This window comes from Mastigoproctus giganteus, chromosome 1 (genome assembly GCF_048544385.1).
Source record: "Mastigoproctus giganteus isolate SK-2022 chromosome 1, ASM4854438v1, whole genome shotgun sequence".
NCBI classification, from domain to species: Eukaryota; Metazoa; Arthropoda; class Arachnida; order Uropygi; family Thelyphonidae; genus Mastigoproctus; species Mastigoproctus giganteus.
In genome coordinates, this window is record NC_143575.1 from 173,241,289 (window position 1) to 173,257,705 (window position 16,417).

Genomic DNA, 16,417 nt, shown 5'->3' on the forward strand with positions numbered 1-16,417 from the left:
GGTTTGGTGGTAGGTAATTGAGAAAATTGTCATTGAAATACAGAGAGTTATATGAACAGCAACAGCTTCTATTTCAGTTTGAAGAGAAATATGTTTAGTTGGGATATCTGAATTTATTAGGATTTCTATACCATCATGGGCAGCATTTGTTCTATTACGATCTCTTCGATAAAGGCAATAATTCTTCATCGAAGGGGAAATTTACGAGGTTATGTAAGTTTCCTGAAGACAAAGAGCAACTGGAGAATACTGGTTAATTAGATCATGGATATCACCTGTGTTGCAACGAAAGCCTCTGCAGTTCCACTGTAAAATATAGGCCATTATTTGTGTTTAACTGATGGAGCTGTATCTGACTGCTTTTTGCAGATGACTGGCTTATTATGTTCCAATTTTGATTTGTCTTTTTTGAAAACTGGTCAACCAGTATCCATTTAGCATTTTAGCATTAGCATTAGTAGAGGCATTTGATGCAAGAAAGCAAGCTTATGCAGCATCAGCCAAAAAAAAACCCCACTTCCACTTCACCCCTCTGTTCATTCAAAATACCTGTCCAGCTGAGCCTTAAACTTATTTAGGCTATCAACCTCCACTACAAGGGATGGAAGTCTGTTCCACCAACCAACCACCCGCTGGCTAAAGGCAAATTTCCGCACGTCTATCCTACATCTGTCTTTCCTCAATTTGAATTTATGCCCTCTCAGGTGATTATTCTGAGCTAGAGGAAGAATCCCATCAGCATTGAGCATGCTCAAACCATTCAAGGCTTTATACACCTCTATCAGATCACCTCGCTGGTGCCTAGTCTCCAGACACTGTAATTTGCAAAACTTAAGCCTTTCTTCGTAAGAGCACACCTTTGTTCCATTCACTAATCTTGCCCTTCTCTGTACTCGTTCCAGCAGCTCTACATCCTTCTTGAAATGAGGCCTCCAGACCTGTATACAGTACTCTAGGTGTGGCCTGACCATTGCCTTATACAAGGGAATAATCACCTCCTTATCCCTGCTGGAAAGATTCCTGTATATCATTGACAATACTCCATGAGCTACTCTTGCAGCCCGTCTGCACTGCTCAGAGAACTTCATATCTGCCTGCACAACCACCCCCAAATCCCTTTCATTCTCTACCACTGTCAGTGTAGTACCACAGAGTTGATACGTTGCTCTGGGGTTGCTGTTTCCCATGTGTAGTACTTTACATTTGTCAATGTTAAACTTCATTTGCCACCTCTCAGCCCATCTGCTCAACCTTTCCAGATCCTGTTGCAGCAGCATAGTGTCAGTAGTGTCCTTGACAACCCTGCCAACCTTTGTATCATCTGCAAACTTGGACATTAAGCTTGATATACCATCATCAATATCATTTATAAATACAGAAAACAATAATGGACCCAACACTGAGCCCTGAGGGACTCCACTAATAACATTAGTCCACGATGAGCAGTGTCCATTGATTACCACTCTCTGTCTTCTCCCCCTCAACCACCCCTTTATCCATAGAAGCAATTTGCCTCCAATGTCACACTGCTCCAATTTGTGTAGCAGTCTTCCATGTGCAACAGTATCAAAAGCCTTTCTAAGATCCAAGTATATAATATCAAAGCTATTCCCTGCATCCAGTTCTTTTGTGACTGCATCATAATATCCAATCAAATTGGTCAGGCAAGACTTCCCCTTAACAAAACCATGCTGTGTCCAAGCTATAACTGAAGTCTTGTCTAAATGATCCTGCAGTGCTTCTTTAACCAGTGCCTCCATTAATTTTCCTGGAATAGAAGTTAAGCTCACAGGTCTATAATTACTTGTGTCAGCCTTTGATCCTCCTTTGTGAATTGGGGTCACATTTTCACATTTCCAGTCTATGGGTACCTCCCCTGAGAACAAGGAAGCTCTCATAATTATGGCTAAGGATTTGCTTACTTCCTTTGCTGCCTCCTTTAATATATGGCTGCCTCCATTTCTTCTTCAGCGTAGAGATCTAAAATTGGTTCTTCATGTATAGATGTGCCATCTGTATCCATGGTTATGTCCTGGGTATTTTTCTTTGAATTTGGGTTTGTAATATCGGATGTATCAGCATTTGAGGAGGAAATGCTGCTGGTATTGTTAGAGGAGTGTTATTTGCCTGGTCTGAGAGTTTGGGTTGTTGTTTATGCACACTTGGTTGTTGCTCAGAGAGGACAGTTCTAGCCCAATCAGAAATTGACTCGGTAATGGGAACTGTGACATCTGTTTGGTATTTTTTTATTACATTAGCATAGGTACTATTTTTGTTTATAGTAGGTGAAACTAGTTTTCTTGCTTCTTGGTAGCTGACTTTATTCTCGACCTTGTATTTTACTATTTTTTTCTCATTTTTTCATCATCATCATCAGCCATTTTCAATCCACTGCAGGATGAAGGCCTCTCCAGCAACTTTCCAGTTCCTTCTGTTTTGAGCACTGGCCATCCATTTACTACCCACAAACTCGTGAATTTTATCTTTCCATCTCCGCCTTTTTCTTCCAGGTTTTCTTCTAGCTCCTCTTGGGTACCATTCTGTTATTTTCTTAGTCCATCTGTCATCATGTCTTCGAGCTATGTGTCCTGCCAAGACCATTTTAGTTTAGTTTTGATAAGAATGTCCTTTACTTGATTTTGCTGCCTAATCCATGTGTTTCTCTTCTTATCTAACAGTCTGATTCCCAATATAATTCGTTCCATTCTTTGCTGTATAGTTCTCAGCTTCTCTTCCATTCTTTTGGTGAGTGCCCAAGTTTCACTTCCATAAGTCATGGTGGGGAGTATACATTGGTTCATTATTTTACGTTTCAGACAAACTGGGATATTGCTCTTCAGTATGTGACTATATTTCCTGAATGCTATCCATCCAAAATTTATTCTTCTCTTGACTTCCAGCCATTTATCATTATTACAGCTAATAACTTGTCCCAGATAAGTATATGACTCCACCTTTTCAATTACTGCTCCTCCAATCATTATTTCCCTTTCTGTGGCATACTTGTTCATCATTACTTTTGTTTTAGCCATATTCATCTTTAGTCCAAAATCCTTACTAACTCTACATAACTGATTAAGATTTTCCTCTAATTCTTTGGGATCGTGGCTTATGACCACAATGTCATCTGCAAATCATAAATGGTTTAGGTACTCTTCATTCACATTGACTCCTTTCTGTGACCAATCTAATCTTCTGAAAGCTTCCTCAAGGGCAGCAGTATACAGCTTCGGCGATATTGTGTCTCCTTGTCAAACTCCTTTCTCGATTTTAAATTTCCTACTGTCTTTGTCTAGTCTAATAAAGGAGGTAGCACTCTCATATATTTTCTTCAAAATCATAATATGTGGGGTATCTATGCCTTGTCTTTCCAGTGCCCGAAACATTGCCTTATGCTGTATGGAGTCAAATGCCTTTTCATAATCCACAAATGCCAGGCATAATGGTGTTTTATATTCATTTGCTTTCTCCATTAGCTGTGATGTTACGTGAAGGTGATCCATAGTTGAGAATCCTGTCCTAAAGCCAGCTTGCTCTTTCAGTTGATTCTCATCAAGTGTTCTTTCTAATCTGTTAGTAATGACCCATGTGAACAACTTGTAGATGTGGGATAACAAGCTAATTGGTCTATAATTTCCAATTTCTGATTTATCTCCTTTCTTATGTAGCAAAACTATGATTGCATTATTCCACTGCTTAGGCGTCACACCTTTTCTAATGTACTTTGTGAAGAGCCTTGCCAGTTTTTGTGTTATGTCTCTTCCTCCCAATTTTAACAACTCTACAGTAACTTCATCTTCCCACGGGGCTTTCTGATTCTTCATTTTCTTCAATGCATGTTCTACCTCATCAGGAAGAATATCGGGTATGCCGTATGTGTTGTTAATTTGCAATCCATCTTCCCCACTGCTGGCATCATTCCCTTGCTCCTTGTATAATTCTCTATAGTAGTCTTCTGCTATTTGAATATGCCTTCTCTGCTGTTTATAAGTACACCATCGCTATTCTTCAGTTTCAGTATCATTTGTCTTTCTGTATTACCGCTCGTGGCTGCTGATTTAAATCCTTTGTTTTCCCTTAATGCTTGTTCTACTTTTCTTGTGTTAAATCTTCTTATGTCCTCTTTGAGTTTCTTTCTAATGGCTTTGCATAACTCAGTATACTCAATTTTTTCCTTGTCAGTGTTTATCTTGCTCTTCATTTTTCGCCTTCGGTTCAGCATAACAAGTGTTTCTTGACTAATTTTTTCTTCTTTGAATTTCTTTTTCCCTATAGGTTTCTTGGGCTTTATCACTTTCAGAAAGTTGTAATATTCCTGGTCGATATCTTGGTCCTGAGCAGTCTGCAGAAGCTAAAACTTGTTTTTAAGTTCCAGTACATACTGCTTTTTCTCCTCTTCTGTTATCTCAAAGACCTTTGTATTATTTACTCGAGTCAGTTTTTTCCTTTCCTTTCCTTTCCTACATCTATATCAAGTATACATCTTACCATTCTGTGATCACTTCCAACATTTACCTTATTCAGGATGGTAACATCATTCACAATATATCTTCTGTTAGTGAGGATGAAGTTGATTTCATTAGTTGTTAATCCATTTGGACTCTTCCATGTCCACTTTCTATTCACCCTTTTCTTGAAAAAAAAGTGTTCATTACTGACAATCCTTGAGATTCTGCAAATTCCACAAGTCTTTTGCCTTTTTCATTTCTTTTACCAATTCTAAAATTTCCTATAGTTCCCCTTTTCTGCACTGTTTTGTCTTTTTCCAACCTTAGCATCGAAGTCCCCCATAATAATAGTGTAGTGGGTTTTCTGCTCATATAGAAGACTCTCAATTTCGGTGTTCATTTCTTCAACCTCTTCATCATCACGGCTCGATGTTGGGGCCTAAATCATTATAACCTTTAGCTTGTACCTCTTAGAAATCTTGAGTATTAGTCTTGACACCCTTGGTGATGTACTTTTGAATTCCAAAATGTTGTTTTTTAAATCTTTATGGACCAGAAACCCAACTCCACCTTCACTCCTTTCACTGTTTCCATTGGTGTACAGCAGATTTCCACTTGATAAACTTATAAGTGATTATTTCTTCTTCTTGTTTCAGCCAAGCCGATGATATTCCAATTCTCATTTTCTAATTCCTTTTCCAGCTCTAATATCCTGTCTTCACCAATGAGTGATCTCAGTTTTCCACTTTTCACAAATTTTGGAATATGCCAGGTGGTCATCTTTGCAGTTCGTGCACGTTATTTTTGCAGCAGAGCAGTCACTCTGATTGTGATCTGAGGACCCGCAATTGGGGCAGACAGGAACTCCTCTGCATACAGTTTGTGAATGGCCAAATTTTTGGGACTTAAAGCACCGGACTGGGTTCAGAATATAAGGTCTTACCTGACACCTCAGGTAACCAGCTTTTATGGTGGTAGGTAGGTTCAGTATTTTAAATGCGAGTATCACTGTACGAGTAGGGACAGGCTCTCCATATTTTTTGATGATGATCCTTTTTGCATGTACCACATTTTGATCTCGTAGTTCCTGGACAAGTTCATCCTCCGATACGTTCAAAAGATCCCATTCTGATATTATCCCTTTAGAGGAGTTTAAGGTGGCATGTGGGGTAACTTTCATGGGAATTCCACCAAAGGTAGATACTTTTAACAGTCTCTCAGTGTGTCTACGTTCGGTCATTTCAACTAATAAGTCTCCAGATCTTAATCACCTAACCATTTTTGGAGGGCCAGCCACATTTTCAAGACATTTTTGTATCAAAAACAGGGAAAGCTTACTCAATGATTGGTCTGTGGAGGAGTGTAGAATTAAAAAGAGAGGTACGGTATTATCCGTTCCTTCTTTTTTTTGTCGTTTAGCCTGGGATGTTGTGTCATCATGATCTGGATCATGTTTATCTAGGTCTGGATCAAAAGATTCATAAGTGGACTGTTTAATTTTGTCCATCTTTGCTCCTTTTTCCCTGGGAGAGTGGCTTTCTTCTCCCAGGTTTCCAGCCCTGCCACGTGGAGGCAGGAGCGGTGCCACCAGTGACCAAGCAATAAAGGAAGGTTAGTAGTTAGTAAGTAGTCCTATGTACAAGAAGAAATATGTCTTTCCTTTCTGTTAGGTACGCTAAATTCTTTACTTTAGAACAGCAAAATTAAATAACTCTGAAAAATGAAGAATGAGACTATAATTATCAGCACTCAGAAATTGCTATAATCACTTGCTTGGCACTCGGGGACAGTATGTCTTGAACAGCCTTAGCACATTAATTGGAAAACCAAGGTTTAGATAAAGTACAATATTTTAAGGTGGAATGTGGAATAAAGGATTTCATTTCTACAAGAATAATTTCACTGACATGATCTGAGCAAATATTGACATCAGAAGATTTAAAACAGTAATCCAACCAAGGAAAAGAAGAAGAGAGATCTTGCAGATCATCCCATTTCTCATTCTTGGGGTGCCAAACAATGAAAGACTCCACTTGAGAAGAGAGCATCACCAAGTTGTGATCTGAGGTAGCTAGAGGACCACTCACCTGGACTGTGTACTTTGAATGGTTGTTTGTGAGAAAAAGATCAAGAGTATAGGGATGTGTGTGGTTAGGATTGCCTGATATTCTGGTTGTAAATGTGTGTGAGGTCATTAGTAACTGCAAAAGCCTCAGCATCTTGACAACAGCTGGGGTTGTAAATATTAAAATCACAAAGGAAAATTACCTCACCACTAGTAAATTTGGACTGCAGAAAGTCAAGTTTCAAAGAAAGGAAATGAAAAGTTCCAAGTGATTAGTGGAGTTGGGAAAACAATAAAATCATATGAATTTGAAATTGGGTAGTGAGATTTTAAGCCAGACAAGTTCAAAAAGAGGAAATTCCAAATTAGTAATCTTTGACACGTATTTTAACATCAGGATGAATTGTTTATTTTTATTATTTATTATTATTATTTTTTTTTTATGGTGAACCCAAACACAAAAGGTATTAGAATCCATAACATGCTACACTCTGCTTACTCAAACTTTAATCCTCACATAAACAAACACACATCATTGAGTAAAGCTCTCATTAGTCAGGTGCCAAAGTACCACTGTAATGTTTAGTAATTGGCCAACGAGAGTTGCTTGATGATGTGTATTTGTTTATGTGAGAATTAAATTTCAGGTAAACAGAGAATAGTATACAATAGATTCTGATACCTTTTGCATTTGGGATCACCATAAAATAATAAAAATAAATAATTTGTTTTGACATTATAATAATACCTTTTTGAGACTTTAGGACCTCCACATATTTTTTTACTCTATGTTATAATAATACCGTGTGATAGTTAAATTTAAGAACTTTAGTGAATGTTACATTTCTCAAGGTGCTGGTGTGCATTACTGAACTCAATAAGAGGAGGGAGAGTGTGTCAGGATTAAAGTTGGAGTGAGCATGATGTACCATAGGTAGGTTGAAAACTGAGAGGAGGACTAAAGATACTTTTTCGAAACTGAATTTCTGCAGATTACTACTTTTGGGAAATAATATCTGTGAAGGAAGGCTCTTCCAAATAACAGAAGTAGAAGGCATAAATGAGGAAAAGTTAGTTTGGAGTTGAATTGTGAACAGATGTTGATTAGTTCAGACTACTAGTAGTAGTAGTGGCATGTAATGCCAGAAAGCAAGTGTATGAGCTTATGCAGCATCAGCCAAAAAAAAAAAAAAAAAAAATTTACAAAACATTTCTCTCTAAATGTTTGTCCAGTTTAAATTTATTTAACTTATTAACTTCCACAGTGGCAGATGGAAGTTTGTTCCAGCAATTAACCACCTGCTGGCTAAAGGCAAATTTCCGCACATGTATTCTACAGTTTGTAAAAAGGAGGTTTAAATTACAGGCTAATTCAGAAGAACAAGTGCCCATGTAAACATTTAGAGAAAAGACATGCAGCAAAAACAACATTGTATGGCAGACAGTGGAGAGAGTATATTAGAGATTGGTCTAGAATCTTTTGAATCATGTCTTTTGAATCCAAAGCTATGATTCATTTATTTATAAAAGGTGTTATTTTGAAATCTCAGTTATTTTGCTTGCTTTTTACATATACTGACTTAACCAACTAGGGACCTAATGAATGAGATTTTATTACTTCAGTAACAGTTACTTTGCAATGCAACAAACTAATTATTTATCGCAGGTAAATCAGTCCATACTTAAGCCTTCTATAGTATAAAGCATTGAGCACATGAGGCAAATTCAAAGTTTGATTAACTTCAACTTTATCTGGTGGTTGTGGATCTTCAATGTCAAAGTTGAATAGCAATACAAAAAATGACCACTGTACTATACATTCCAATGTAGAATAAAGGAATTGAGCTGATTTGTCTGCTACCAGGATGTAGAAGTGTGCCTCAACCCTTAAATCAGAAATGATTTATAAAGCTTGTAAAACCAACTTCTGGCTAACAATGTATTTGTCAAGTGGAACATTCTGAATGCTATCACAGTGTTGGATGCATCATAGGCCCACATTTTAGCTGCGCATTTTAGACTGCTTATAGTATTGTTAGCAATCCAATATATGAATGTTGGTTGGTTGTTTTGGATTTTATTGGCACATTAGCAACACTGGCTATAATGCACCAAAACCAGGTCATATATAAAAAATTTAAGCTTTCAGTGACCTAATAAATAAGATCACCATGTTAAGATATATAATGACATAGGTATAAGAGGTATAAAAGATATATCAATAAATAAATAACAATAAAAGGTAAATTTTAAATACACATAAAAAAGTTTACAAATAGCTAAAAATAGCTTGTTATTGTTATATTGTTTGTTATTTGGTTTTTAGGAGCATTAGCAACTAAGGCCATATTGCTCCGGGAATATGTGGTGGTCATTCCCTGACCTTTTTGCATCCTCCATATTTGGTGGTGACGGGCTCGAACCCCAGTCTAATCAAGAAGCGTGTGCTATGCACTGCTGCTCCTTCCCACCTCTCTACGGAGGCGCCCACTAAAAATAGCATACACGTGATCATTGTCAGATAAAATCTGACTGATTGTATAAAGCTCAGCCAGATGACTAAAAATGGTAAAATATAAATCACATTCATGTCTAAAACATGGACACTCAGTTATTTGGGATGAAAAGTTAAAATGCTGCCACAGTTCTCACACATAGAAGAGTCATCTGCCCTCAGCAGAAATGTATGCGTAAGATGACTGTGTCCTATGCGGAGGCATGCCAGAACAACTTCCAGTCTGCAGTTCCTGCACAGACTAGACTGCCAGTGTCGGATTACAGGCTTTATCTGATACAGCTTGTTTGTGACTTGCTCGTGCCAAGATTGTTGCCATTGGGAGAATAATTTAGAGAAAATTATTCTCCCAATAATTTATGCATTAGCTGCCTGTAGTGTGTATAGGGGACTAACAGGCAATAAGCGTTGTGGGGTTTGGGTGATCTGGTCGCAGCATCTGCCAGTTCATTTCCCCTGATCCCAATGTGGCTTGGAATCCAGCAGAAATGAATGTTGAATGAACACTCAGAGAATGTAGCATCTGCTGAATCCGAGTGGATGAGGATTATACCTCATCCCTGATAAAGCTTGCAGTGTACTTAGAGAGTCAGTTTATACTATACACCTTTGATACTTGTAGGTTTTAATACAACTCAGCTGTATATATGCTTCATTCTTGGGGAATCTTCCCAGATTAGTACAACTGGAAAGATAGCAGCAGATCTGACAGGCAACTCTAACTTTGAGCCATCAATGAAGACTGGCAAGAAGTCTGAATATTTGGTTTGATGGGCAGCATAGAGTTGTTGGTAGACAGAAGATGGAGTTATGGCCTTATTCCAATTTTTAATGAAATCACATGATGGTAAGCGAGCATGCCAGGGTGGAAGTGGTGGCCTTGGTGACTGGGCAACATTATCTACCATGATGTTGAGCTCTCTGAGCAGCTCTTGGACACAGATACCAAAGGGATGGTTAGCAGTCTGATGAGTGTTGTATAGATTTTCCCATCGTGGCTTGAAAACGGATGTCCACATAGGGTTGTCAGGCAGGGATTTTAATTTTATAGGTATATTTTAAAGACAATTGCTTTTGTCGGAATGACAGTGGTGGTTCAGTTGCTTCAACATATAAACTCTGGACAGAGGATGTTCTAAATGCTCCAGTAGCAATACAGATGGCTTGGTGGTGAACTGGGTCTAGCCACCTAAGTACGCTGTTTCTAGACGATGCATACATTTGGGACCTATAGAGAGACGAATGTATATAAGGAATTAGGAAAAAAGCATAATTTTGTAGGTGAAAAGATAAAAGTGCCCCATACAATATAAGGATTATGTTCAGCAGAGAACCAGTTCTGCTGGTGAGGAAGAGGAAAAAGAAGCAGTCACCACTTTAACTTTAGGCAGAATTAATACAAGCTATGGAGATAACTAACAACATTTATCATGTCACAGAACCGTTGTAGCTAGCACAGCAACTATGGCTGCTATTCATCCACACTGTGGAAAAGGTCAGGTGTGAATGCTGTCTGGCTGAGAGGAAGTTCTATGGATGTCTTTGTGTACTTTGCCAAGTTAGTCATTCTTTTCATTCTACAAATCAACCACAGAATGCACATAAATTTTAGAAATAATATACTGTTGTTGTTGTTGTTATTTTGGTTTTTAGGAGCATTAGCAACTAAGGCCATATTGCTCTGGGAATATGTGGTGCTTATTCCCTGACCTTTCCGCATCCTCGGTATTTGGTGGTCACGGGCTCAAACCCCGGTCTAATCAAGAAGCATGTGCTATGCACTGCTGCTCCTACCCACCTGGCTACGGAGGCATCAATATACTAACACACTGTGGCCTTAGCTGCTTTGGTACTTAACCTAGGCAACCCAACCTCTTCCCCTCACCTGATGAATTAGTCAAAGAAATGGCTGCATACTAGTAAGCAGTTCATAGCACCTTTGTGAAAACATATTTATATGAATTATTTTCATATATATTAAATGCTTATTTAATTTTTAATATCAACTTTTATGCCTTTTTTTTCAAATAGCTGTACTGTGTTGTAAATACTTAACTAACATTCATTTACTATAATTAATATTAGTGCCACCATTCTTTGAATAAAAGTAAATTCTTATTATAAAAAATATAATAAATTTTAAATCACCTTAATAAAAGCATCAATATCACCAACTGCAGGTATAAAATCCGGGATGAAGGGGCGCAGTTTGTGATCTAGCTCAATCGTTTGAGGTGTGTACCTATTTCAAAATAAAAATTCTCACTATACAGTTAGAAATTAAATCTTTTATAGAAAGATTTAAACATATGCAAGCTTCAAAACCACTTCAGATATACAAATGCTTGAAAATACAGTAAAACCTCATATTCAGACTAATCAGGAAAAGGGAAGTCTGAATTACAGAATAATAATTATATGTAAAAACATTTTCAATCACAGTTAATAAATACAAGCAAAAATTATTCACAATCCAGTATATATTAATTTAGACGGTATTAGGACACAAATATAACAGAAGAAAATGAAAATTTCAAGAAAATATTTATATCCAAAACAAAATTGAATTCAAAGAGCTCAAATCAAATAGTATAAAAAGAGATGTTTTAAACAATAAAATTTAATTAATGTGTTAAGCATTAATAATTATAAATTTTATATCCTATAAATCTATTTTATAATTATAAATCTACCTAATCATACTGATTTATTTGGAGAAATATGAAATTTTCTATTAAGGAAATGATCTACTGTTCTACTGTACTGCAGTGTTATAATTTTGTTGCTCATTTCTCTTAGAGTGTAAAAATATTTAAAAAATTCCTTCTGAAAATGGAATGTTGAAGCAGCTTCTGCCTTTATATTCTACCCCAAGCGAGAACGCCGCCTCTACCACAAGCATCGCTTTCTCTGATGTTGGAGGGATGGTACTGCATTCCTCGTTGTCTCCAGATGAAATAACATTGAGAATCTGTTTATAGGCTAAAACGGGACTCATCAAAGAACAGAAATGTACCCATTTGTCAGGGCTTCAAGTCACATGTTCATGGCATCGGTTTTGATGAGCTGTGTGGTGGTGTGGGGTTAAGGGGATTCAAAAAAATTCAAATTATTATGTTAGGGCCACCGCAATTTCGTACATATACCTGTGTATGTATCATATCTGTAAACTGCATGCATTCTCTGATCAATTAGCCTATTTTTCTGGAAGGAAAAACACTGTGGGAGACGGGAACCTTGCTATGTATACCTGAGATTGACTCTCAGTCATGGAGTGAAAAAAAGTCCATTAAAGTTCCTCGCATCATCGGTGGTATTCAAACACGGGCCTTTTCTACGTGGTGTGGGGAGGACGATGACGACACCACTGTGCTACCCGTGCAGATAGGATAAAATGGGATAAAAACTACTGACTTCTTTGTGTAGAGTCCACTTGAATTGAGCCTTCTTAATACAGTCCGGTTGGAAATGTTTTCAACTGCGGCCACAGCAACCTCAAGAGACAGTTGATGACAGGACATTTGTAGGGTTCCATCTTATTGTTATAACGTCAGAAAAGGCTGAAATCAGAAATGACTAAAAACTCATTTGCTTCAGAAAGTTGAAAAATTCAGGAATACTTGCATTGTCACCAATAACATTCTCTAAAGTTATTGGTTTCCGAAGGTTAACCAATGACAGCAGGGTTGTATTTCTGTCTTGTTTATAGTACAGGCATTCAATGAGAATGTGTTTGACAGTCAGATTTATAGAACAATGTGGACACTGTGGTTTATCATCTCCTGTGAGTAAATGAAGGTGAGTCAAATGAGTATGACTTATTCTTGCTCTTGAAAGGACTATTTCTTCTTGTCTTGATGTATGGACATTGGAACTGCAAATTTTAGGATCCTGTTTAAATTGAAAAAGTTTATTATTTCTTTGAGAGTGCCATATTGCTGTCCATTCTGTTAGCATGCACCATGAATGATTTGTGAATACTCTGATGCTGGAATAGGGATATTGGTTAAATCTAAGATAGTTGGATTTTTTGCAGCTTTATCATCCAGTTCATTACCAGAAATTCTGGAATGTGTCGGAATCCAGCAGAAGGTGATCAGTTGGTGGCACTCTTCAATTTGCAGTAATAATCTTATAATTTCATTTAGAACAGGGTAAACTTTATCTGAGGAGTTACATAATGCCATAATTGGGCTGACGGAATCAGTGTAAATAACAAATTTTAAGGAGCAGTCAGAACAGGGATTTTCTAAGGCTAGTTTAATTGCATATAATTCTGCTGAGAAGATACTGAATTCAGGTGGAAGGGATACTGAAATAATGGTATTTAGGAATACTGCTGCTGCTCCAAAGTTTGAGTTAGATTTAGAGCCATCTGTATAAATTGGAGAAAAATCAATATATCTGTGAGTGTGAACTGCATGTTTCACATTTGATGCTTGAAGAATATTTTTTTTCTGGCAAAGGTAAGTGTCACAGGTTGGTAGAAGAGGATGAGTCCATGGTGGTTGAGTGCACATTACTACCTGTTGTACAGAATGAATGGAAACATTCCAAACCTGCATCAGTTCAAGAAGGTGAAGACCAGCTGGTTTTACTATATTAGGCTTATTTCTGTAGAGGTTTTCTAATGGTGAATTGAATAGGTATGACTGAATTGGATGCGAGAGGCAACTTTGTATTTTGACAGCATACTTCAGTAGCAGTGTTTTCCTATACAGAGTTAGCAGGGGCTCATGAGCATCAATGTAGAGGCTATGTGCTCGTGATGTTCTGAAAGCTACAAGTGCAATCCTCAAGGCACTGTGCTGAACTGGATAAAGTCAGAGCAAAGCACTTTCTCTGGCAGAATCATAGATAGAAGCACCATAATTGAGATGTGATCTGATTAATGCTTGTATAACTGTAGCAGGGAGGTGCAACCTGCACCCCATGTTAGGGAGGATAAAGTTCTGAGTGTATTTAACTTTTTTAAACAGGACATATATACATTTTTAATATGGTCTAAGAAATTTAATTTGTTGTCAAGGAAAATCTGATGTTGGTAGTGATTGGGATAGAAACAATGGAAATTTGAAGTTCAGGATCTAGATGAAGTTTCCATTGTCTACAAAAATGGATAGCAACTGTTTTCTGTTGGGAGAGTCGATAGCCGTTAAGGCTGGTCCATTGTTGTATTTTACTAAGTGATATATGAAGCTGCCTTTCAATATATCTCATGTTTTGGGAATGACAGGAGATGGAAAGGTCATCTGCATAAAGGTATGTCTCAACTGTGTTTGGAAGCTATTTCACGGTGGAATCGATTCTAAGAGCAAAAAGAGTGGCACTCAGTACTGATCCCTGAGGAACACCTTCCTGAATGAAAGTTGTAGAGAGGGCATTTTGGTATCTTACTTGAAACGATCTAGTGTGTAGAAAGTTCTGAACAAATATGGGAAGGTTGCCCCGTAGACTGAGAGAATAAAGATCATTAAGTATGCCATGCCACCATGTGGTGTCAAAAGCATTTTCTCTATCTATAGAAACCATTACTAGATGTTCATATTTAATGAAGGCATTGCGAATGCCAAATTCAGCCTTGATCATGAGGTCCAAGCATGACCTGTTTTGTCGAAAGCCATGTTGACTATGGCTCATTAGATGTTGTGACTCAATAATCCAGATAAGTCTACTGTGGAAAGTTTTTTCAAGGATTTTGCTGAGGCAGCTTGACAGAGATATTGGTGTATAGCTATGGGGGTTGGATGGATCTTTTCCAGGTTTCAGGAATGCCAAAACAATAGACTGGTGCCAAGAAGCTGGATAAACATTTTCTAAAAAAATGCGGTTGTAAAAGACCAGGAGGAGGTGCAAAGTTTTGTTATCAAGATGTTGCAGCATGATATAATAGATCCCATCTGGCCCGGCCGCACCATTATGAGCTCTTTTAATGGCATGCAAAAGTTCGGAATATTGTAGAGGTTTGTTATATCGTAGAATGTGGGTAGTTTGGAAGCGAATAGAATGCTGTTCTCTACTGTTTTTAATTTTCTGGAAAGATGTACAGTATTTCCCCATGTATAAGACGCACCTTTTTTCGAAAAATTTGGGGTCTAAAAACTGGGTGCATCTTATACAGTAGTTTCCCTTGTTGTCTTTGCGCTCATTGTTTCGTACTTGTTACCGTAATATTAGGTTACGTTTTGTCACGTTCTACCCAGAAATGGCTCAGAAAAGATTTTCATACAGTGCTGAATTCAAGTTAAAAGTGATCCAGTTTGCAAAAGTGAATGGAAATCATGCTGCTGAACGTCAGTTTGGTCCTCCTCCAACTGAGAAAACAATCCGAGACTGGCTACGGGAAGAAGAAACTCTACTGAAAACGCCACGGCAGAAGAAGGCCATTAGAGACAAGTCAGCAAAATAGCCTGATTTAGAGAGGGAATTGAAGATATGGATTGAGAAGCAAAGGGCAATTGGAATTCCTGTGTCCACAAAGATGGTTCAGCATGAGGCAAGAAGAATTGCTGATGAAAAAGAAGTTACTGATTTCAAAGGAGGACACAATTGGTGCTTCAAGCTCATGAAACGGAATGGACTAAGCATGCGTACACGCACCAGACTTGCCCAAAAGATGTCTGAAAGCTATGAGCAGAAGGTCCTTGAATTTCATTGTTTTGTCATTCAATATCAGAAGATACATCAGTTTGAGTTGGGACAGATTGCAAATATGGACAAAGTCCCCCTTCAATTTGATGTCCCAAGTAACAGAACTGTTGATAAGAAGGGGGTGAAAACTGTAACTGTGAAGACAAGTAGACATGAAAAGAGCCATTATACAGTTGTTCTAGCTTGTTGTGCCGACGGAACCAAGCTGCCTCCTATGCTGATTTTCAAACTCAAAACAATGCCAAAAGAAGACATTCCTCGAGGAGTGATTGTCCACGTTCATGACAAGGGTTGGATGGATAAGGATGGGATGAAGATCCGGTTTGAGAAAGTTTGGAGCAGGAGACCAGGTGGGATCTTATGCAAACCTGCCCTATTGGTGCTTGATCAGTTCAGGGCACACATAACAAAAAAATACAAAGAAGATTGCTGCAGAGCAAAAAACAAAACTTGCCGTCATACCTGGAGGCTTGACATCCCAGCTCCAACCACTTGATGTCAGCATTAACAAACCTTCAAAGCTGCCATGAGAGACGAATGGAACCAATGGATGAAGTCTTCTGGGGACAATTTGACACCAGCAGGAAGACTGAAGAAACCAACTATAGGAGAAGTTTGTACCTGGGTGAAAAGATCCTGGGATAATATTGAGATCGTTGTCAAGTCATTTAAGAAGTAAAGTAAAGTGTAAAGTGTGTTTGGTGTCAAGCGGCACCAGGGGTTTCCCCCACCTCAGCA

General features: G+C 38.0%; 1 protein-coding gene across 3 annotated transcripts in view; it reads right to left on the reverse strand.

The window, feature by feature from the left end:
* IFT46 (intraflagellar transport 46) overlaps window positions 1–16,417 on the reverse strand; it is a 181,465-nt gene that overhangs the window by 79,220 nt on the left and 85,828 nt on the right. For all 3 annotated transcript variants that reach the window (XM_090375072.1, XM_090375065.1, XM_090375080.1), the window contains exon 6: window positions 11,177–11,270. In XM_090375072.1, the coding sequence (XP_090231198.1) occupies window positions 11,177–11,270 (94 nt within the window). The remainder of the gene's footprint in view (window positions 1–11,176; window positions 11,271–16,417) is intronic.